Source organism: Callospermophilus lateralis, chromosome 13 (assembly GCF_048772815.1).
Source record: "Callospermophilus lateralis isolate mCalLat2 chromosome 13, mCalLat2.hap1, whole genome shotgun sequence".
Lineage (NCBI taxonomy): Eukaryota > Metazoa > Chordata > Mammalia > Rodentia > Sciuridae > Callospermophilus > Callospermophilus lateralis.
Window position 1 is genome coordinate 84,662,761 of NC_135317.1, and position 23,532 is coordinate 84,686,292.

The following is a 23,532-nucleotide window of genomic DNA, read 5'->3' on the forward strand; positions in this document are numbered from 1 at the left end:
CTCCTGAGCAGCCAGATTACAGGTGTGAGCTACACCACCCAGCTCATATAGTGTACTTGAATGCATTGTTCTTCTAAATGCCCTCTTTTTAAAATATTGTTTTTAAAGTTGTAGATGGACACAATACCATTATTTATTTATTTTTATATGGTGCTGAGGATCTAACCCAGGGTCCCACACATGCTAGGCAAGGGCTCCACCACTGAGCCACAACCCCAGCCCCCTCTAAATCTCTTTTTATAGGTTAAATTCTTTTTTTATATTTATTTGTTAGTTGTAGTTGGACATGATACCTTTATTTTATTCATTTATTTTTATGTGGTGCTGAGGATTGAACTCAGGACCCAGCACGTTAGTTGAGTGCTCTACAGTTGAGCCACAACCCAAGCCCCTAGGTTGCATTCCTTTGGCTACCTTCTGGTATGTGTATGTATATATAAAAATATGTAAATATATATGTGTATATATATATATATATATATTCATATATTATAAAGAAATAATAAAGAGGAGACAGAGAGACAAGGTGCAGAGGCAGGGAAGGTGGCAGAGTGGCTGAGAGGCCAAGCTGCCAAGCTTTATTTATATCAATAGGTTACGTTAGATCATTAGTACCATAGCTACATTATTGTTTAGAGTATCAGTAAAGTTGCTTATTCTGAAGTTACATTTCACAGTTGCAATATGCAATGTTAGGAACTTTGTGCAGTTCTCAAGAAAGTCCATTGTCTGTTATCTAGCAAAAAAGTTCCTTTATTCCCAGGAACTATGTGCCTGCAATCAAGGTCAAGGTTTGATGACGTTCAGAGGCTTCTCAGGGCATTGCCATACCAGCTAGACATTGCAAATATATTTTCTATATTACTAGTTCCTAGGAGACATTGCTGGGCATTCTAAGGGTGGGAAACAGAGTGCCTGTTACTGAGAGTTTGCTCACCAGGGGAACACTTCCCTATACATTTCCTTGGCCAGAATCCCTATAATATATTATTATTTATGATTATTATGCATGTATTATTTATTGCTGCATAACCACCTTAAAACTTTGTAGAATAGACAATAAGTATTTATTATCTCCCAGTTTCTGTGTTTCAGGATCTTGGGAGAAGTAATAATCAGGATATTTATGATGTTGCAATGAAGATGTTGTTGGGTCAGTTAACTGAAAGCTTGATGTGGCTAAAATGTACTTTCAAAAGAATTTCACATTCTTGGCAAGTTATGCTGACTGTGGGGAAGAAGCCTCTATTTCTGTTTGTGTGGATCTTTCCTTAGTGTCCTCATGATGTGGCATCTGGCTTTTCCTAGAGCAACTGATCCGAGGGAGAACAAAGCCTTGGATGACACTGGGTTTAGTACCTGGATAGGACACCATTAGTGACTATCCTAGAGACTAGCAACTACAGGCCTATTCAACTGTTTTCCCAATATTTAGATGAGGAAACTGAGGCATAAAGAAATTAAATAAAGCATGGATGTTGCTGTACTAAGTGGTAGAGTGTGGACTTGGATCTATATTCTGTTTGCAAGAATATATGCTGTTTAAATATCTGTGGTATTGCCTCTAAAGTTCATTTTAATTTTTAGTTTTTGATAAACATAGTTGTACATTTTTATGTATCTATTTTTTATTTAACTGTATGATCATTGAAATATAAAATATTTCCCTGATTTCTTATTTTCTACAGAGGAAATTACCTTTCTCATTGTGATTTATAGGGATTTTTCATATCCTAAAATAATTAATATTTTGTCTTTATATATTGCATTTTTACCAATTTGAAAGTTGTCTTTGGGTTTTGATTATGATGTTTTCAAGTGATAGAAATTTTTTCTTTTTTTTTTTTTATTCAAATGTGTCAGGGTGTCCTTCATGCATTTAAATGATCTGGGTTCATCAGTTAATAGTTCAAAATAGACTTTTCATATTTTTTTCCCTAAAGTTACTTTTTTATGACAAACTTTTTATCAACCCTATGGTAAAAATTAGTGTGTTGATAATGACTGATATGTCAAACTAATTTTATTTCATGGAACATGTTGTGAATATCATGTTGAAGAGTTCTGGACAGCAGCTAATGTGGGTAGTATTGAGGAATGGTAATCTGTAGATGGTATGGACAAGTAGACAAAACATTTGAGTCAGTTGTCTCATTAAATTATCCTCATTTTGCATTAAGAAATACATTTTAAACTGTATATGCCTCCTAATGAACCTGGAACTTCTATATTTTTGGTATATTGCTTAACTCAGTCTAGTAGGTGAATACTTAGAGCTATTATCAACTGTCTACCTACCTATATGTATCTTATTGTCAATGCATCTGTAAATCTTATAATTCAGAAAGAATAGATATTTATAATTCAGAAAGAATAGATATTTTTGAGGGATAGGGAAAATAGACTTGATTGTAATGGGCAATTTCTAAGAGACAACCAGTGAACAATAGTGAGTTCTTACTGTTTAGTACAAGGGATGCTCCCATTGAAATTTTGTTCAGAATGGTAGCAAGATACCAAAACCAACTACAACTGATTGTATTTGACAAGCACAAGTTTGGGTTTGTTTTATTGTTTCTTTGGGGGGATCCTGCACATCATGACATCTTCTTTCATTAAGGGAAAGGTATGGATGCATGTCAGTGCTTATTTCTATTTATTGAATTTTATGAAGGCAGGAACAAGCTTTACTTGTTATGGGACTTTATGTATGCTTTTCCAGGTCATTTAAATCTGAAGTAACAGGGTTTTTATTGTTTACAGTGTTTTTTTGTTTGTGTTGGTGGTAGAACTAACAAATGATATTGTATAAATTGAAGAAGCACAATGTGATGATTTAATTTACTTATTTTATAAAATATTAACAGAAGACAACACTCTCATCACCTCACATAATCCTTATTTTGTATATGTATATAGTGACAAATTTGCTAAGATCTGCTATCTCTTAGTAAATTTCAAGTATCTATTTAGAATTCAGAAAGAATAGATATTTTTGAGGGACAGTATTCTCAGCTATACATTATTTATTGTTCTATAACATAGATAATAATAGCTATGCCATTAAATCTAATATGAAAATGGATATAGTTGTCCAGAGACTTACTTGGTTAAAGATCAAAGATTAAAACTCGTCTGATTTCAAATTCAATGTTCCTTCAAATTAAGTAAAGGACAACATTTTCCACATTTTCCCACTTTATGTTGTATTTCTGCAAGTATTAAGCTAGTGTTATATTTTAATCTTTACAGAATGTTTGGTTCAACAGTTTCATTTTCTGGTTTAGTGCTTAAAAACTTCCTGAGAACATGAGAAAGATACATAGTATAAGGTATGTCTGGACCTTGTAACCATCTTATGATTCCAGTCTTACTGACACTATTCAGATTGTACGATGTCCAAATTCAAACTCCTGTCTTTATCTTTCGCTTATTAAAATCACTTGACACTATCTAAACATTCTCCTTCCACCTCATCAGGACATCTCATGTGGTGCTCTTCACTGTGGTGCAAAGAGCAGTTTTATTTCACAGACTTCTGGCTGGGGACTTGATTAAATACAGCCATTCATTTTGCCATGACATCCAAGGGCATTGTCAATGGGTTGTCTTTTGGAAAGCATGTGACCTAATTTGGTTCATATCAAAATCATAAGTGTGTTACATATAAGGAGACATGTCTTTATCTGTACCCATGTACAGTAGAACTTCATGCATCTGTAGTGGATTGTAAATGAAAAAGAATAAAACAGTGTCCTTATTCACAAATCACTTGAGAAACAATACTCTAAAGCATCTTTTTTTTTCTTTCTGGATTCCTTTTATGCCTTAATTTCCTTTCTTTTATTGTCCTCTTTAAACAACCAGAATTCCTGCTCTGTCATTTGATTCAGTTTGCTTCATATCAGTATTTTGATTTTCTGTCCTCCTTCCATAGTTCCTGCTTAAAAGTCAACAAGCATAAGCAACCAAATTTCTATGTTACAGAATGGGTCAGATTCAAGTTTCCATAAATGTATGTTCAGGCAGATGAAAATATTCCCTTGCTCTTACAGTTACTGTTTCATGTTTTTATCTCATTTCCTGTTTTCAAAAGTTTACAAAGCCAATGCATGAAAATTTCCTTAAAACTTCACAACCGCCTTTCCCAGCCTTAGTTTATTTTTGTTATTATATCCTACTTCTTTTCTATTCTATTTGAAGGAGTTCTTTTCCTTTCTGTGTTGGACACTGTTGCCTCACACCCTATCAATATTTTATTCCCTGAATCTTAATATATCTTTCTTTGTTAATTTATTTCCACAAATATTTGGATGTCCTCCTACTTCTCCAATTTTATTTTTAAGAAAATTACCTATATACACTTTCTTCACTTTTTTATGAATTTATCCTTAATTATCATTAAAAATCTTAGTTTAAACTGCATATTCTTAGTGATGGTTTTTTTTTCTCTCTTCCCAAAAGGCAGGCAAGTTGTCCTTTTGTGTCTTCCACAATCTGTATTTATTTTCTCTTTACCATTTACTACAGTATTTAGTACTTTGTACTAATAAATTTCCTAAACATTTTGGAAGTGTTTTAAATCAGTCATTCAAATCATTTTACTTCACAACAGTTGTGTTTGTGTGTGTGTGTGTGTGTGTGTGTGTGTGTGTGTGTGTAACTGAAAATAAATGAAATTGATTTCAGGGCAAACTTTCCCACATTCTCTAAGACTTTCCCATTGCATCTTGGGTGTTTGGGTGATTTAGTGATTGTACTTTCATGATCATCAGTGCAATTTAATGACTGCTGCTGGCTGCCATTTGTATAACTGGTAGAAAGTAGCAACCTACAAAGTACTTTAAGGAAAGAAAAAAGCCACTAAACTATGTTATCTATTTTAAGTGTTTGGTTAATCAATTTTGGCGTTGTGTAGTTGTTGCAGAGTTCTTTGAAGGCACTTTGGATTTAAAGAAATAATAATATATGTAGGCAAGTTACTTTACCTCTCTGTACATTTGATTACTCATCTGAAAACTATTTACAACTTTATTTACCAAAGGACTTTTTTGGTGAAGTTTAATTATATGTATTATTATATTTTTTGAGGTTTGATTATATATAATATATAATACATATGTTAGATTATAATATATATATGATAATGTATATATACACACAGTCATACATAAGTATCAATTAGCATGAAAGCTGAAATATTGCTTGTTTTTACTATGTTACAAAAAAGGCTAATAAGGAAAGAATGCTTTTGGTGAGAACTCAAAGAAATTGGAGTTCTGAAGAAAATAAATTCTCAAAAGTCTTAAGACTGCTATGTTTTATTAAGAAATATAAAAGAAAGGAATGATAATGAAATTAAGGCTGTTTTGCTCTAGGATGCAGAAATTTGTCTCCCCTTTTGAAAATTTAATTAATATGATCCATCAAAAATTATAGCATTAAAATAAGTATTTGAGCAATTAGGAAAACACAAACATGCTTTCTACAGAAAATATTACTGATGCAAAATGTCTGTTTTATAGAATTTCTCATCTCAAACTGTTGGATTCTATATATTTAAAAGTATTTTTATATTTAGATCTGGTGAAATTAAGTAGCTTTTAAACGTTTGCTTACATGTACTTTTAGCCATTTAGTGGTTGAATGCCTACCAGTCATTCAATTGGCAAAAATCTCTGAAGTGTGCAAATGTATATTTATGCTTACACACACATGTGTGCACACACATATGCTTGATTATTTTATTAAGACAAGGGTCAAAATAAAAATGACTTGCTTGCTCTGTTATCTGTTCTCATATTAAGAAAAAGAGGCAATTTTCATAGCAATCAACCCACTCATGCTTATAAACAGAATCTAATAAGCAAAGATATAGGACAGATTTTACAACATAATTTGTTCATTTAGTCAATGTAATAAACTTTCCCCCATAAAATTAAAATGAATAATGTTCAATTTTTGAAACTGACCCTGGTTTGTGTTTCTCTTCACAAGGTCTTTTCTAAAGGGTACTTGATGTCTGTAAATCAAAACCCAGGACTGGATTGGCTTAGTGCATGTTCCAGTGTTTACTGCTTTCCAAAGAACTGTTACCTAGCAACTGTGTGGAACAAGCTTGTCACACTTTAAATCATAGAAAAGCTCAGAAAATACTGCCACGAAGACTTTCCTTGGTACCCGAACAGGGATGTGAATATGATAAAGGCTTTTGTAAATGTGATTCTGACTTGTTAAAAATTATAAATTTTATTTTCCATAAAATAAAAGGGACTTAAAAATGGATTCAGATGCATAAATTTATATCTTTAATTTTAACTGTTTTAAAAACTTTTAAATTGAAAATGATAATAAAAAGAAACCAAAAATCTTACACAATAGTACTATATTAAAATTCACATCCCTGTCAAACTTTTTCCTGTCCATTGAAGTAGTTTCTGTTAAGAGTTTCATGCTCATTCTACTGTAAGAGACAACTTCCCATCATGATAACAAATAACTGAGATAATCAACTTTTACAAAAAAGAATTATTTTGTCATACAATTTTGGTGATTTCAATTCATTATGGGCTGACCCTGTTACTTTGAGTGAGGTTGCATATCATGTTGCATATCATACGGGGTGGAGGGAATGCTCTCCTCATGCCTATGAAGCGAAAAAGAGAAAGAAGAGACCTAAGTCCTACAATCCCCCTTACAAGTATGCTCCTAGTACCTGAAGCCCCCCCATTAAGCCATACCTCTTATAGGTTCTACCAAGTACCAAGAGTGCCAACCTGGGGACCATGCCTTGAACCATGCCTGGATATTTGCAGGACACATAAGATCTAAACTTTAGCACCTACAGATGACTTTCTGGACATATTAAGTAATTCAGGTCTCTATATGAGTATTCATGCAAAATTGAACATTTTTATAAAATGAAATGTTTTAATTATATAACAATGTAAAAATATTATATTGTTTTGCCACTGGCATTTTTAAAATGTATGATTGGCATTATTCTAAGAGTTTATTGAAATCTATCTTTTTATTTAAGTAATGCATGATTGTGCTGATATATACTACTTTAAAATTATGGTTAGCATTTTATGCTTATTGTCTACATATGTTTTTTAAAAAGACCTTATAAAGTAGGTGCCATTTGTTAATTATATTTCAGAGATAAGGCGAGTTAGGATCAGAGAGATCATAAATCCTGTACATGGCCTAGCACCCCATGGTGACACCTTTTGATCTCATGTGTTATGTGTTGTCAACTGGCAGCAGAGGAGAGAGGTTGAAATAAAAACCAATAGAAACTTTAAAAGATAGGAAGGGAATGCAAGATGAAACAAAAATACTTTTGGCTAGATAATGCTTTCTTCAACAAAAGAGGGAAATTTTAAGCCATGAAAAATGGACAGATTTGATGTATGACAATGAGTTATCTTTTTTTTTCTGCCTTTTCACCACGTAAGTGGTATTCCCAGAAAAAAAAAAAAGGAAAGAGTTTAGGGAAAGTGATTTTGTCTACAAAAACTAATTCAGAAGTTGCACGCTTTCGGACATAGTCCACCAGGCATCTCCTAGTCATGTGACCACCTCTATCTAAAAGGGAAACTGAGAAGCACAATTTCTACAACAGAAGCTATACATCCAGCTGAATTGTGGTGGGGTGAGGTGAAATAAAAACTCTTTCTACTAAAAGGAAGAAAGAATGGAAACGAGAAGATAGTAATTTAAGCCACAGTTCCAATCTTTGATCCCCCCCAAGAGTCGATGCACAACATAAAAAATACTTATATTGTAAACATTTATCTCTTCTCTATATAAATACTTAAAGCTGTGTCTGCTCAATGTCCATGATACATAGATAATCCCATCAGATCTAGATGGGGCTCCTAATGATCTGACAATATATACAATCAGTATAGTTGCTAGCCCTTCCCTACTATCACCACCCCGTATGGATATACAATTGTAGAGCAAGATCACAGTAATTAAATATTGGTTTTTGGAGAAGTGAAGAATGAGAGGCCCACAGGCATCATTGGTCCATAGCATGTACTATGGCACATGAATCAGGATTCCCCTAAAGCTATGTCATAAATGTGTTTATTATCTCCTACTCTGCTTTGTTTTTTCACTACTCTCTAGAGCCACCACTGAAGATGAAGTTGGAATGGAATTTTTCTAGTCCTTTCTGTGTCAATACTGTGCCCAAATTTGTTTTCTAAGAACTTTCTTTAAATCTGAATTTTGTTGCCACCAAAATTTTGTTGTTCACATCTCCCTCTCGATTGTAACAGTTGTTCCCTTGACATCATCTTAAACAACATGTTTTGGGTGGGAGGGAACACAGCACTTAATCTGATCCTGGCTACAGGTCTGGCTTTGTTGTGGCTGAGAAATCATAAAGGGAGGCCTCTGATAAAGGCTCTGAAAAAAGTGTCATCTCCTGTTATTTAGGATCTGGTTCACTGTTTTTAGTTTTGCTAGTGTCCAGATTTCTGGACTCCTGATTAGATTTCTGGTTGCAAGTAAACAATGTCTATTTCCTTCTCCTCTCTGCTTACAAGGTTATTAATTCTTACTAGATCATCTCTACATAGCATTAGAACCATCAAGCTGCTGTCAACATAAATTGGTAATTCTTGCCCTTTCCAGCTACCTCATCTATTGACATTTGGTTTCTACATACAAAGGAAAAACTACAGTAAGGGGAAATAGCACTTTCTGTCATGAAGATATTTCTGCTTTATGCATCCATATAATTTCTAAATGTTATATTACTTTCTCTATTATTATTATTATTATTATTATTATTATTATTATACCAGAGATTGAACTCAGGGGCACACTCGACCACTGAGTCACATCCACATGCCTAGTTTGTATTTTATTTAGAGACAGGTCTCACTGAGTTGCTTTTTCTGAGACTGGTTTTGAATTTGCGATCCTCCTTCCTTAGCCTCTCGGGCCACTGGGATTACAAGCGTGCGCCACCATGCCTGGCTATCTTCTATTTTTAATTGGAAAAATATTTGATAAAAATTGAGGTTCATAACTTGAAATGTCTTAGAAAAGGAAATATAAGTAACTTATATATCTGAAAAAATGCTAGCTCACTGTCACTTTCTCCAACACTGCTTGGTCATATATTTGATGATATTGATGTCCGTGAAAATGATTCTTTAAAGCCCTAGATTCATGTTTCTCTAAATTCCCTCCTTTCAGTGTTATTGCCCACTGTATCTATTGCCCATTGAACTGTTATTGCCCATTGAACTGTTCAGAAGCTATTTAATCTTTTATTTTTTTCCAATTAGTACAAATATCCCCACATCTAAATACAGAAATATACATATATTTTTAAGACCAAGTTGCTCCTTAGATACTTGTATTGTGTTTGATCAGCGAGACATATAGCTTTCCTAATATTTGGAAAAAAATTGTTGTGCAGTCTGATGTTTTTAGGAATTATTGACAAGGATTAGAAACCCATGGGAACTAGTGAGAGTGGAAAGGGGGGTGGGTAAATAGAGAGAAATATGACTTCAATGAATTAATAAACTCTGACTGTCATATGGCAATCGGAAATAAGGGGTAATGCAGCCTGAAAGGATAGTTTCCTTTTTTTTTTTTTTTAAATTCAGTATATACGTTACTGGTTAGTATTAAAAACATGTCCCACAGGGAAGGGTATATTTAGACCTAAAAGGAGAGCTTTAAAGATATAATCAATTCTATTTTGCAGATTAAGTGTGGGCTCTTTGTAATATATGCTAATGAAGATTATTATCCAATTCAGTATTCTATCGCAGTCCTCCCCTCATGTTTGCCATCCGTGGAGCTTAAATAGATTTTTTTAAGTGAATGAATACTGATTTTACTGTTTGTCTAACAAGGAATTTTGCAATAATTCCTAGGACAGTGGTTTTCATTCTATCTGATCCAATGTTCCCTTTTTACAATAAATATTTTGTAACATTTCCTTTACAGTTTTGCAATAAAACTCAGTAAATATAACTATCTGTACACACAAATTTAAGACAATATAACATTCTGTTTATAACATGAGGGAGAATCAGAGGGAATTGATTAATAACAGAGAAGGATGTTTTTCAATATGTAAATGTTCAAGTATAAGTACCCAAAAGGACACAGTGAAAAGACAGAAGTTTGTACCATTAAAATGTATTAAAGACCAATGCTGAAACTGGTAATAAATAGTAATCAAATATGTTAAATTTATTATTCACATACATACAATGCTAAACAGCATAAAAATTCCTTTATTTACACCATGGTTATGTTCCTAGATAATTCAGTATGTTACTCTAAATCAGTACAAACCATATATTTGTTTGTGGACAAAATTGCTGCCACTAATGATAATGTATGTACTTTTATTTTTAACAGTGGATGCATATCATAAAACTTTTCCACAACTATACAGAAAAGATGTAGGCAAATACAAAAATGGCTACCTGATAGTTCTTAGGTTTTTTTCTTCCTCCAGTTTCTACTGATTATATGAATAAAATATAAATTAGAGTTTTTGAAAACTATCTACAACACATCATGATTTTCCCACAGCAATCCCTTTCCCCACTCAGATGCACACATTCATTGAAGCAAAGGGAAAGGAAAGGACTGCATATATTTCTTTTTAACTATTGAAGGAAGAAATTAAGGTAGAATATTTTCAAAGTATCCCACAAACACCATATTTTTTCATCTTTTTCTGCTGGAAAAGATACATTTTGTGCTTTATTGTATGGGAAAGTTAATAATTTTCTGTGGCATTGCGTGTTTGGTACTCATACCTACCAAATGTTCTGTTACAGTTTGATTTTTAAAAATTCTGTTTTGTAGCGAGGCATGGTAGTGCACGTCTATAATCCTAACAACACAGTAGACCGGTTCAAAGCCATTAGGAGCAACTTAGTGAAGCCCTAAGCAACTTAAGACCTTGTCTCAAAGGAAAAAATGAAAAGGGCTGGGAATGTGGCTTAGTGATTAAGCAGTCCTGGGTTCAATACTTGGTACCAAAAACAAAACAAAAACAAAAACAAAACAAAAAACCTAATTTGTGTCATAACAAATATACATATTTTTCTCAGTTTGTATATTATGTATTCCCATTTTTGTTTGAAATCTATGGATCCCCTATGGATTGCTATCATGTGGATCCACTCTAATAACATTCTGCATTTTGCAGTATTATTACTTTTTTTTTACATATTTGCTATACTCACTCAAAAATTATTTTTAGAAATATTGAAATGATAGTTTAAATACACTATACTTTTGCAACTATTGGGTATCCTTCTCCACAACTCAAAATTATATTTTGAATCTTCTAGGCTTTCCTGTATTAAGTACTTATATAGTATTAAAAAATTTCCTTGAAGATCATTATAATGATTAGGATAGAAAGAGTGAGAGATGTTGAGATTATTACAAGATCCTTGATAGTATAGGGTGTAAATCCTGAGATGTAATTATAGTATATAATTTCTTCCATGAAATATAATAGACATAAATAGAATACTAAATATTTAAAGTAAATCAGTTAAAGTTTTATAAAAATATAAACTGGTCTATTTCAAATGCTAAATTATAAAAAAAAGTAAAACTAAGTATACTATTTACATAGTCATTGCATTTGCTAAACTATTTCCCATTAACTTTTTTTGTTTCTACCTGAATTGTATGGTTCTTGTGTTCATTTTATAGATCTGGCTAACAACTTCAGTATTCTATTCCTTAATAGCTAAAACTATTATCTGCTGCTTAAGGATATGCCTTTTCTTAGAATCTCAACAGTGACTCTTTTTAAAATCCCAGGTATAATTGCTCACTTGGAAAGGGAGGATTTCTTTTTTGGTTTTGTTTTTCAAAATAAGAAATACTGTGGAAAATCAAATATCTGGCATCTTGAAGCCTCATTACATTATGATAAAATACACTTGGGCCGAGTGGCCTCATTCTCTATAGATTTAGCCTGCACCCTCCTATGTGCCACCATCTCCAGCATTATCCGTTGTTTTATGTCATATTGAATTTTAGCTATCAGTTATTATCTTTCCTGGCTTGAATTTATCATCTTTTGAGGTCTTGAGATTAAGCATACCTTTTATTTAATTTAGCATTAATTTTTATTGATTGATACTGCAGTTGCTTCTATAGTATAAAATCTATTATTTCTGTGCTAGATAAATTATCTATCACATCTTTTAAAAACTACTAAAACCGATGCTGTGTGGTTATAAATTTGGTAGATCAATATGGTTTTAAATCAATACTGTTGTATTGTGTGCTATAAAGTCAATAAAACTAACTAGACTTTACAAATTATGTGATACGTTTACCAGACTGCACCTCAAACAGCTTCAACTCACCTCCTTGGTATACACGAGGCTTAAGAAGATTAAGCCCTGTACCAAAAGTTGCCAGTTTTAATTAAGAATTATGGTTAGACTCTCAGGGCCTCCTCCCTCCCACTCACATAACCCACTCTCTACAACTCTCTCTTAGGAAACATTTCTGGGGAAACAAAATTGCACATGTAAAAGCATCTCTGAAACAATTATGTTCATATTGAGACTTTTTGCCATTTTATTTATTGTTTTATTTTTCATATTTAAAATATTACTCTCCCAAGGTAAATTATTCTAATTTACCTATTTTATTTCAAACAGATCATGTTGTTTGTGAAGAAGAATTTAAATACGCCATGTTAGCTTTAAACTGTATTTGCCCAGCAACATCTACACTTATTACACTACTGGTTCATACCTCTAGAGGGCAGTAAGTATATATTTTTCTTTAAGATAACGTATTTAAAATAATATAAGTGCAGTTGTGTGTTTTACAACTTTAAAAATCCAACAAATATAGTGAGATGTGTACCTATATTTGTGTTTGTGGGAATTATTTTCACCTAATAGAAATGTGTTCAGGGATCCAAGATTCACAGAAAGTTGATAGTGATTAGATTTTTTTTATTTTTTATTTTATTTTTATTTTTTTTAGTAATCTTTAGATAACTTGTTGCATCTTAAATTCTAAGTCTCTAAATAATTTGTTAGGTCTAGAGTAAGGGCATGGGTCTATTTCAAGAGTAAGAGTTATTTATACAAGTGAAATTTTTAAAAAGGGAATGTAACAATCACTAATATAAGAGCGAAGTAAAATTTTTCTTCCTCAGATATTTTTATGTTAAAGTTTTAATTATTATTTTTTATAGTTTTATAAAATTACTTAATGTAAAATAAGTTGTTTTTATGCAATTTCTAGGTAGCCCAGAGAAATTTAGATCATCTGAACTTTAAAATTTTTATTTATTTACTTTGCTATTTTTATAAAATACAATTTGACTTGGATGACCAAAGGAAATAGAGGAATCACAGTCATTATTCTTATTTTAAGAGACAAATGTTACATTGTATTTCATACATTTTCATATTTCTAACAGTATTTTATACAAAATGCTGTTTTTTTTTCTTATAAATTCTAATTTGTATTTATGGTCATTACTCTTTAATTTGGTAAGTTAATTGATAGTTATTTAAATGAAGTGCCAAGACAAGTAAATCTAGAACAAGGAAAACTCTTTCTTGATATTAAGAAGTAGACGGAGCAAATTACTAATATGAAAATAATAAATACTCAGACCTATTTTAAAAATGGATTTTTCTATCTTTCCTTTAATTGTATTTCTGTTCTGTTGGGAAGGAATGAGTTTCCCAGGAGCAGTTTCTCAAATTCTGAATAGGAACATTTCCATTCTGTATATTTGCAAGAATTTTATCTGTGCAATGGAAACCTTGTGACAGGATTGTGGATGACATTGCTGCTTCTCTGCAAAAAGTTCACAGCATTTTGATGCAATTTTAAATAAAGTCCTAAAAAGCATTTTGACACCAATTAATTGAACAATAGTAGCCATATCATATGTATTTCTTATTTTCCAATACCATCTTTATTACAGAAATATATAACACTGAATATCTAGTTCAACTTCAATGTCATACATTCAATTATAAAACAAAGCCCATTAATAATATTTCATACACTCATTACTCATAGACTGAAGTTAAATTACACTTTGCAACTACTAGTAAATGTTATTTATTGACATAATTTTGGCTGTGAAAAAGATTGTAGTTGACATAAGTTAAAATAGAATTTTGGATCCTTAGAATAAAATTTACCCCAATATACTCAAATGAAATTTGCCTCATTAAAAAAGTGATGTCAAAGATGTTGTTATCACATAATTAAGCACTTATTTTAGATAATATTAACCTGAAAATATATATTTCAAATCTGTGCCACAGTAAATACTATGGCACACTATACTTTCTTTTTAGCATCTTTATTTAAATTTATTTCTATACTATAATTCATACAATTAATATGCATCTCAATATTTTTGGTGTATTCATGGAATTTTTCAAGCATCATCACTTATTTCCAGAATCCCACAAACAAACCTGACCTTTAGCCATTCCTCTTCATTCCCCCAATCCTTTCAATCCTAGGCAATCCCTAATCCTCTGTTTCTTATAAATTTGCCTTTTCTGGACACTGCACATAGATGAAATCATATATTATGTGTTAATTATATTTTGTTTAGTTGGTCTTCTTTCACTTGGCATATTTTAAAAGTTCATCTGTATTGTACTATGCATCCATAGTTCATTACATTTTATAATTTATTATTATTCTACTGCAAAGGTATATCCGATTTGAGTTTTTATTCATCAGTTGAAGAATATCAGTTGAGTTACTGTTAATATTTGTGAAACTTTTTTCGGTTGGACATATGCTTTCATTTCTCTTAGGTATTTTTGCCTAAGAGTAGAATTACTGAGTCTGTGGTCATTCTCTTTATACTCTTTCAGGAACTGGTAGAATGCTTTCCAAATATGCAGTTTATTAGGGTTCCAATATTCTTGCCAAAATTATCACGGTTCCAATTTCCTCATCATCCTCAGCAGTACTTACTACTTTCTTTTTGATCATGAGCATCCTAGTGAGTGTGAAATTGTATCTTGCTATGGTCCTCATTTGCATTCTCTTTGGCTAATAGTAATGAACATTATTTTATGTTTATTCGCCACATAATCAAGATATAATGATATACCTTCATATCCTTTGCCCATTTTCATTTTCTAAATTTTTTTGGTTATAGAGTAGTAATAATTCCTCATACATTCTAAATACAACTACCTTGTCAGATCTATACCATCACTTGAATATAAGTAATCATCAAAACAGATCATTTAACATTTCTGTTTTATTAAGAATACTGTTTGACTGAAGTTATTTTATCGAACCTCTTGTTATCTGTTAATTGAATATACAAGATTATCTTATTAACAGAACACATTTATAATTTAGCCTTTCAGCATCTGTAGAAATTAAGAGCTCAAATATATTGATTTAATAATCAAAGAACTAACATGGAAGCTAAGTGAAGTAGTACAATGGTTAAAATGTTGAATGGTCTAGGAATAACCGTAGGCAAGTTTTGAAACCATTAATTGAAAACAAATCTATACAATAATACTCAAATTTCTCTATTTAAAAAACTGAGAATGATTTTACCACTTCACTCTAACAAATTGTGTTTTGTATCAATATTAATTGATATTCACAAGCAATTGGAGTTGCTTGGTTGATACAAAGGGAAAAAATCGATTTATGACTTTAAATTCAACAAGTACAGAAATAAATATAATCTAAAACCTAAAATGTCCTCATTTTAAAATACACATTTTAAGTAAATTGCTGTGTAGGGTATAGGTATTTAAAGAAAATAAGCATGATTTATGAAACAAAATAGAGAAACACATCAGGTCTGGGAGATTAAATGATCAGCCCTTCTAGTGGCAGACCTGCCTTAGGTCATTGTAGTAACTGAGGTACTGATTCTGCTCCAGAGTCAGACAGTTTTACATTCTCAATTATTTTCATCCTTTCTTATTTCTTCATGTCTTTTAGCAGGTGGAAATGGGAATTCTTATAGAACACACATATTAATGATGAATTGCCTGCTTCTGGGCTAAAAATTTCTCTCTTATATTTTGAAGTCTTTGAGCAACAGTACTCATATATAGTGTCCAAACTTGACTAGTATTCTTAAGCTTTTACATTTTACTTTCCTACATGTTTACAGGTTCATTCCAATTCCAGTTGATGTACAAGTAACAGAGTATCTTTCATCTGACTTTAAATTACTGTTTTTTTTAATTCACTGAGTGTTAATTCTGTATTTTAAAGCTTCACATTTACCTCTGCCTTTCTTAGATTTGTTTGAGTGTTGATTGCTCTTGATGCTTGTGTATCTTATTGTTAATCCAATTCACAATTTGATTTACTTAGTAATTATTTTAAAAAGGTAAGCATAAGTGTACCTTTTAGACACAATTACTATAGGCTGTGGGACATGGGACAACAAAATGGCAACTCTGAGTCAGGCTATTTTCCTACCATTTAGGAAGAAGGAAAAATGATAAAGGGGGATACTAGGGCCAACTAAGGTTATTTAAAGCTTTCCGTAAAGTTCACTCAGGCCATTTATCTATCTAATGGTATCTCATTGGCCACAACCATGTCACGTGTTAAGGTCCATTTAAACAATTCCCAGACATCAGGTATTTTACAGTTTAATCTTCTTTAGTAGAGAAAGACAGGGTAGAAGTGATTTATGAAACATTTTTGAGTAGTCAATACAATTTTTGTGATTCTGACAGAGAAATGATTATCATTAAAATTAAATATGTATGATAAAAAAAGATGCTTTCCAATTCTGCATCAAGGAACCTTATATTTTTGCATTAAAGAAACAGCAATATTTGAGTATTAAAATATGGACTTGATTTTAATTACATCTGTTAGCAATGTAAATAGTTTCAAATTTAAAAATGTATTTATGCACATTAAACATGCTTACATTTATTTAAACTTGGATATTTTCTCTTCTTAAATCATGAGTCTATATCTCATAGGAATGAAAAGTTAAATCTAGGGATCTTAAGAAGAGGTATATTGTTTTATGCAGATAACTGTGTTAGCCTAAATTTAACAAGTCAAATACTATTATCATTGCTAGTCAAATCTGGTGACACAAATTGCCACTATTGAAATTTTAAAAATTAATTATATTTGTATTATAGCTTTTATATTATTATTACTTTTGATACTCCTTTACCTGAACTTTTAATATGTTACCTTTCAAAACCAAAACCAGGTATATTATTATTATAAAATGTACCATTCAGAAACTTCTGTCATTAAAGCAAAAATTAAAATCAGACTCTTTGGAAACCACATGTCCTAATCACAAATTAAATTCCTGTTTTTTAGTGTTCCTGCTGCAAATGGAACTCATAAATTTAGGGAGGAAATGTGGCAAAGAGGAAAGAACAACAATTTTGGCAGACAGAAATGGTTGACTCACTAAATGCTAAACCCAACTAATATTGAGCAATTACATGTTCTGTTTGACTCTCAGTAACTTTTATGGAACATTGAGATAATAATTTTTAGCTACTCCATTACTTTTTGTGTTCATTTTACCATTGCTCATTGAATGTCTACTATGCAACAGCATCATGCCAGATGTTTTACATACAATAAGGAGTACACCAGGAAAAAAAATATATTCCTCCTCTCAAGGAACTCTCATTAGAATTAATGAGACAGGTAATATACCAAAATAAATAAGTAAAACACATACAATGTTTCAGAAGGCCATAGTGCTATAGGGAAAATAAAGAAATGAAATGGTGGAGTTTAAGAATGTGACAGTAGGTCCCATTTAAATATCTAGTCATATTTGAACTCCTCAGGTATATTTGATCAATGGCTTGACCAAATAGTAGTGTTTTTATCGGTAACTGTCATATGATTCTTCCAGGTAGAAGTAAAAGCAAAACTCTTTAGACGCAGGAAAGCACATCTGTTAATTTGAGGAGCAGGAAGAAGTTCAGTGTAGCTGTAACAGAATAGAGAAGAGATAGATAGTAAAAGTTGAGATGTGAAAGGAAGCAACATACCAGACAATGATTTTGATGTATTTTTAACAGTAATTTCCACCTTTGTTGACTTATTGAATATAGGAAGCAGAGCAAAAAGAAAAGGATGTAGGAGAATGGCATATTTTTGAACTGAGCAACGAAAATAAAATACCATAATACAGATGACCACAGTGAACATTTTTTTTTCATCTTGGATGAGTTAAATTTAAGATATTTTATTACACTCCTCCAATTTTGAACAGTATATAGGCTGGAAGTAAAGGGGAAGTCTACACTGAAGATATAAATAAAGACTTAAATTTGGCTCCCATCAGCATAAGAATAACAAATTTAAGTCACAAAACTGGATGAAGTCAAGTGAGAGTTTTCTGAGGATGATGTAGCCATGCCTCAACATAGTAGGTAGTCTTGAGTTCTGTCATTGGCTTTATGAATCTCTAATATGCATCAAAACCAGTTGTCCAATTTGTTGTCAAATTTGAGAATGTGGAAGGAGGCAGAAGAGATGCTTTAAAAACAAACTGGGAAACCCAGACCCGGATGTTGATTTATGATGATGACAAAAAAATCCTGTGTCTCACACATGGGTATATTACATCTAAATGAGAATAGTTATGAGCTTAACCAAAGTATGGCAATTTTCATGATCATATGAAAGTAAATGTTAGCTACTTCATTGGCTGTTCTTTGAACAATGACTTTAATGAGAATGTAGATATCTGAATGTTCCCAAGTAATAATGGTAATGGCGTATATTTTCACCATGGCCAGTCTTTAAGTCACTGACTTAATAATACAGGAATTAGGATTAAATATGTTTTGAAAAATATGTCTTATGTACCTGCCTAATTGGAGCTTTTTATTCTCAAGTTGAGTTACAGGACCTATAAAATTCTTAAAAGATATGCTTAGGGCAACCTTTCGAACGTATGTGTGGAGAACATGAATTACAATAAGAATTTAAGAAAACACAAGTTATTTAAAGGAACTTAAATGATAAAACATTAGTTGAAATTTTGAAAATAGGTAACAGATTAGTGGTTAACTTGTATAAATGTAAGCAAATAATATATTAAGAGAATGATAAGTCATTAGTAAATTGTTTGCTAAAAATTTTTTATTTTGATTTATAAGACCAAAAACAAAAGAATGTTTCAAATACTAATAAGCTGCTATTCAATACTAATATATATTTTAGGTATTTTCAATGAACAAAAAGATAGGGAAACAATGTTACATTTCACAAATACATACTAAAGTAAAGGTAAGCAAAGTGGCTCTTATATTTTACCAGAAGCAATTTTAAGAAGTTGTAATTTTGTAAATATGTTTCTCAGGGGTGGTTATTTCAAAAGAAGCCTTTCATTAACTTACTGGGCAAGTATGCTATTTTCATCAATGGGATCAAACAGCAGATTTGGGTATTTCTGCAATGTTCTTTGCAAAAAGAAATTTAATGAATAACAGTAACTATTAAATTCTATTCATTGTTTTCAAAGTAATTGGTATGTTAAAAATGGAAGAAAAAATGAGAAATTCATGGGTTTTTCTTTAGTTTTAAAAGTTTTACTATACTTCTAACTGAATGTAAAGCATTTATAAAGTTAAAGAAATGATTCTGTTCAACTTTCTGTCCTGAGTACTTAAACTAAAGTGAATTTTAGGCTTTCTCAAATAATTATTTTACCGAAGATTGCATAATGGTTTTGCAAAATCTGCAAGCACAGTAGAGACACATTAAGCCAAATGCGGCATAATTAATTTTTTGTGTGGTATATAAATTATGGTTCTGTTATTTCATATAATTGCCAAATTTGTGTTCCATGGTAGAATTAACAATTTTGGGTGGGTGTTGATACTTGTCCTGGAAAATAAAAACTCAAGGAAGATTGGGAAATACTGTGCTAAATACTGTCTTTATTTTTTAACATTTTATTTGAATTAATTTTAGACTTATAAAAGAAAGTTACAAGAATAATACAGATAGTTGCAGCATACCCTTTCCTTATAGCTTCTAATATTGTTACCTTTTTTAATCATAGTGCAATTAACAAAAGAAGACTTAACATTGGTGTAATGCCATTGACTAAGTTGTTGATCTTATTTGAATTTCTAAGGTTTCTCTATTAATATATATTTTCTGTTCCAGAATCTTATCCAACAACTTGTACTTTATTCAGTTATTTATCTCTTAGCCTCCTCCAAACTTTGACAGTTTTGTGGATAAGACTGTAGTCAGTATAAACCTATGATTTTAATGCATATAACAAAATAGAAACATTAATATAATCCTTTATCTGTGTGCATCTGGTATAATATATTACATGGAATTCCCTGCTGTGTTTCTGAGGAAGCCTAGAAACAATGACATCCCACTAACAAGGAACACACTTAATGATCAGAAATTGATGACTAAATATTAGTCTCCAATAAAAGGAAGCAGGGTCTTTGGAGAGTTTGTGGATTGCAAGACTGGTGCAGGCAAAATATAACAGTAGGCTGGAAAATCTCATAGTTCCAAAAAACAATGAATTTCTTTTTTTTTTTTGATTGATTTTCTTTTTTAATACATGACAGTGGAATGAATTACAATTCTTATTACACATATAGAGCACAATTTTTCATCTCGCTGTTTGTATATAAAGTATGTTCACACCAATTCATGTCTTCATACATGTATTTTGGATAATGATGTCTATCACATTCCACCATCCTTGCTAACTCCATACCCTCCTCCCTTTCCCTCCCACTCCTCTGCCCTACCTAGAGTTCCTCTGTTCCTCCCATGCTCCCCTCCCTACCCCACTATAAGTCAGTCACCTTATATCAGAGAAAACATTCAGCATTTGTTTTTTTGGGATTGGCTAACTTCACTTAGCATTATCTTCTCCAACTCTATCCATTTAACTGCAAATGCCGTGATTTTATTCTCTTTTATTGCTGAGTAATATTTCATTGTGTATATATGCCATATTTTTTAATCCATTCATATACTGAAGGGCATCTAGGTTGGTTCCATAGTTTCCAGAGGACTTAATAACACCATACTACAATGACACAGCCACATCAATGTTTATAGCAGCACAATTCACAAAAACAAGGTATTTCTCAGAATAGTGTGGATCTTGCCAAACTGACACAAGAACCAAGCCAAAGGAGTTCCTAATGGACTAAAATGGAATAATTTGAGCTACAAAACAAGTAATGAGAATATTAGATTTCAACCCATAAAATAAAATAAATACCCAGGATTCCATTGTGGTAAACAACATAACAAATAAAGGGGAGAAAAGGGATAACTCTTTTTTACTGATGAATTCCAAATTTAAAAAATGAAGAAGAAAAAAAATTAAGCAAACACTATGGTAATTATTGGGATTCCCCCAGTGTGTGCTAATATTAGTGGGTGGAAGTTTAAGGAAATCCAGAATAATTGTGTGATCTTGACATAATTTTCCAAGATATTTATTTACTATGAAGGCAAATATTCTAACTTTATAGGAGAGAAACCTGACAAATACCGCCTCAAACAAGGAATCGAGGCAAGTATTGTAAATAAAAGACATGTCACTCACGTTACCCTTCCCATGATACACAAAAGACACCAGGTAACTTCTTTTGTGTTCCTGCTGACCTTTCTATTCATAAGGAAACATAAGGTGCACCTATATCGGATGCTTCTATAATATGATTGATGCTCTTCAACATCAAGGTAGCAAAAGATGAGCAAGGGGAGTTTACAATTTTGTTTTTCAACATTTTACTCAGCTTAATTTGAGGACGTTTTAAATCCTTTTAGATAGTACTGTGATTGGAAGCCTCCTCCCAGAAAAATAGTTTAGAAATACATGTTCAGAGAAACCAAAGACCAAGGTAAAACAAAGGCAACAGGTCACTGTGCTGAACCCCACAGCCTGGAACCCACATCTCAGTCGGCACTTCATGGATCTGGGCCACACTTGGCAGAAGCCCCTAGTGCTTCCCAGATTGATAGGTCAGTGACTTCAGATAAAATTAGTCATGAGTACACCCTTGCTATTATAACCTAACACTCACAGCGTCTCTGGTTTTAAACACTGTGATGAAAGAAAAGGAAAACCCAGTGTCTACCAGCACCAGAAAAAGGACCAAGAAAAACCACTAGGGAGGGAAGGAAGGAAGGAGGTACAGAGACAAAAAGAGGGAGATTTTTCTCTGCCTTTGGTCCTGAGCTCGTCACAGAGGGACCAGGGAATCAGCTGTCATGTGGGTGGAAGAGAAAGTTTCTCAAAAGTAATAGGGATTATAATTACCACTCTGACTGCCAGAAAGGAAAAGAAAAAAATGGGTGGGAGAGCATTCTCAAATGAGCTATCTTTAGCTCCCTTGGAAGTTTCACACTCAAAAACTGTGACAGAGGACTATATTTTGTAATCTGGCAAATCTAGTTCAGTCACCCGCCTTCTGTAGGTGGATAAAATAGAGTACCAGCGAAGACGAGAGGCACTTTGATTTCTCCTTAGAGTGCAACACAGACACACACAATTTAAAGTTTTAATATGTTTGATAGCTCTAGGTCAGTAATTGTCACTTGGTGTATAAAACATGAACTCTGTTTGATATAACTTTTAATTTTTGTGTGCTTTTCAGTGGTTTGCATCATATTTAAAATTATTAACAGGCTTTTCCAAACCCCACATCATCTTCCCTCCCCTAGTGTCCCATACTCATGACCTTCTGAAAGCATGAAGGTGGACAGATATCCTTTATCGAAGGATGTGTCTGGCTGCATAATGGCTCCCTGCTTCCTTATATTCTCATGTACTTCTTAGATAGAGAGTGTAGCTGTAAGCTACTCAACTGGTTACAACAGCTGATGTCTTTTGTAGCCAGCTTCCAAGTGAGCCTTATACCCACCATCTGCACTGGTTGTTCTGAGCAGAATCATCAGAACTTTCTTTTGAATGAACCTAGTGAGATCCATCAGCCTCTTAGTCACCCCCGAAAGGTTGTTCATTTACATCATCCTGTGTTTCCTTGAGCTCCATAAGGTGAACCCTGCGGCTCATATATTAGCCTAGTAATGGACCCAGGGAAATATAGACACCTTCTATGACAGATTCATCATGTTCTTCTCTGTGGGTGTATTGGTGTGTGTATGTAGGGGATGGGTTCTGTGGTGACTGTCATTTGTCTGCATCAATTGGTTCTTTATCCTGCTTCATACCTAAACCTAGGCTGCTGTTCAGCAAGCTATATCTTGGGAAGGAACGTTGGAACTTCCTGCTGCTCAGATTCCTAAATAACATGAAAAAGCCTTTTTCATATTTCCACTCCATGCCTTTCCATCTCTTTTACCAAGTGGTGTGACTTTCACTGCGTCAATAATCTACACAATTGCTGAGGTTGTGGTTCAGTGGCAAAGCACTTACCTATCATGTGTGAGGCCCCGGATTCAATCCCCAGTACTGCCAAAAAAAGAAAAAGAAAAGAGAAGGAAACTACACAATTGTTC

The 23,532-nt window shown here is 32.5% G+C and overlaps 1 protein-coding gene across 3 annotated transcripts in view; it reads left to right on the forward strand.

Moving 5' to 3' along the window:
• Positions 1 to 23,532, forward strand: part of Kcnt2 (potassium sodium-activated channel subfamily T member 2) — a 345,157-nt gene that overhangs the window by 216,736 nt on the left and 104,889 nt on the right. For all 3 annotated transcript variants that reach the window (XM_076831490.1, XM_076831491.1, XM_076831492.1), the window contains exon 14: positions 12,690 to 12,798. In XM_076831490.1, coding sequence (XP_076687605.1) covers positions 12,690 to 12,798 — 109 coding nt within the window. The remainder of the gene's footprint in view (positions 1 to 12,689; positions 12,799 to 23,532) is intronic.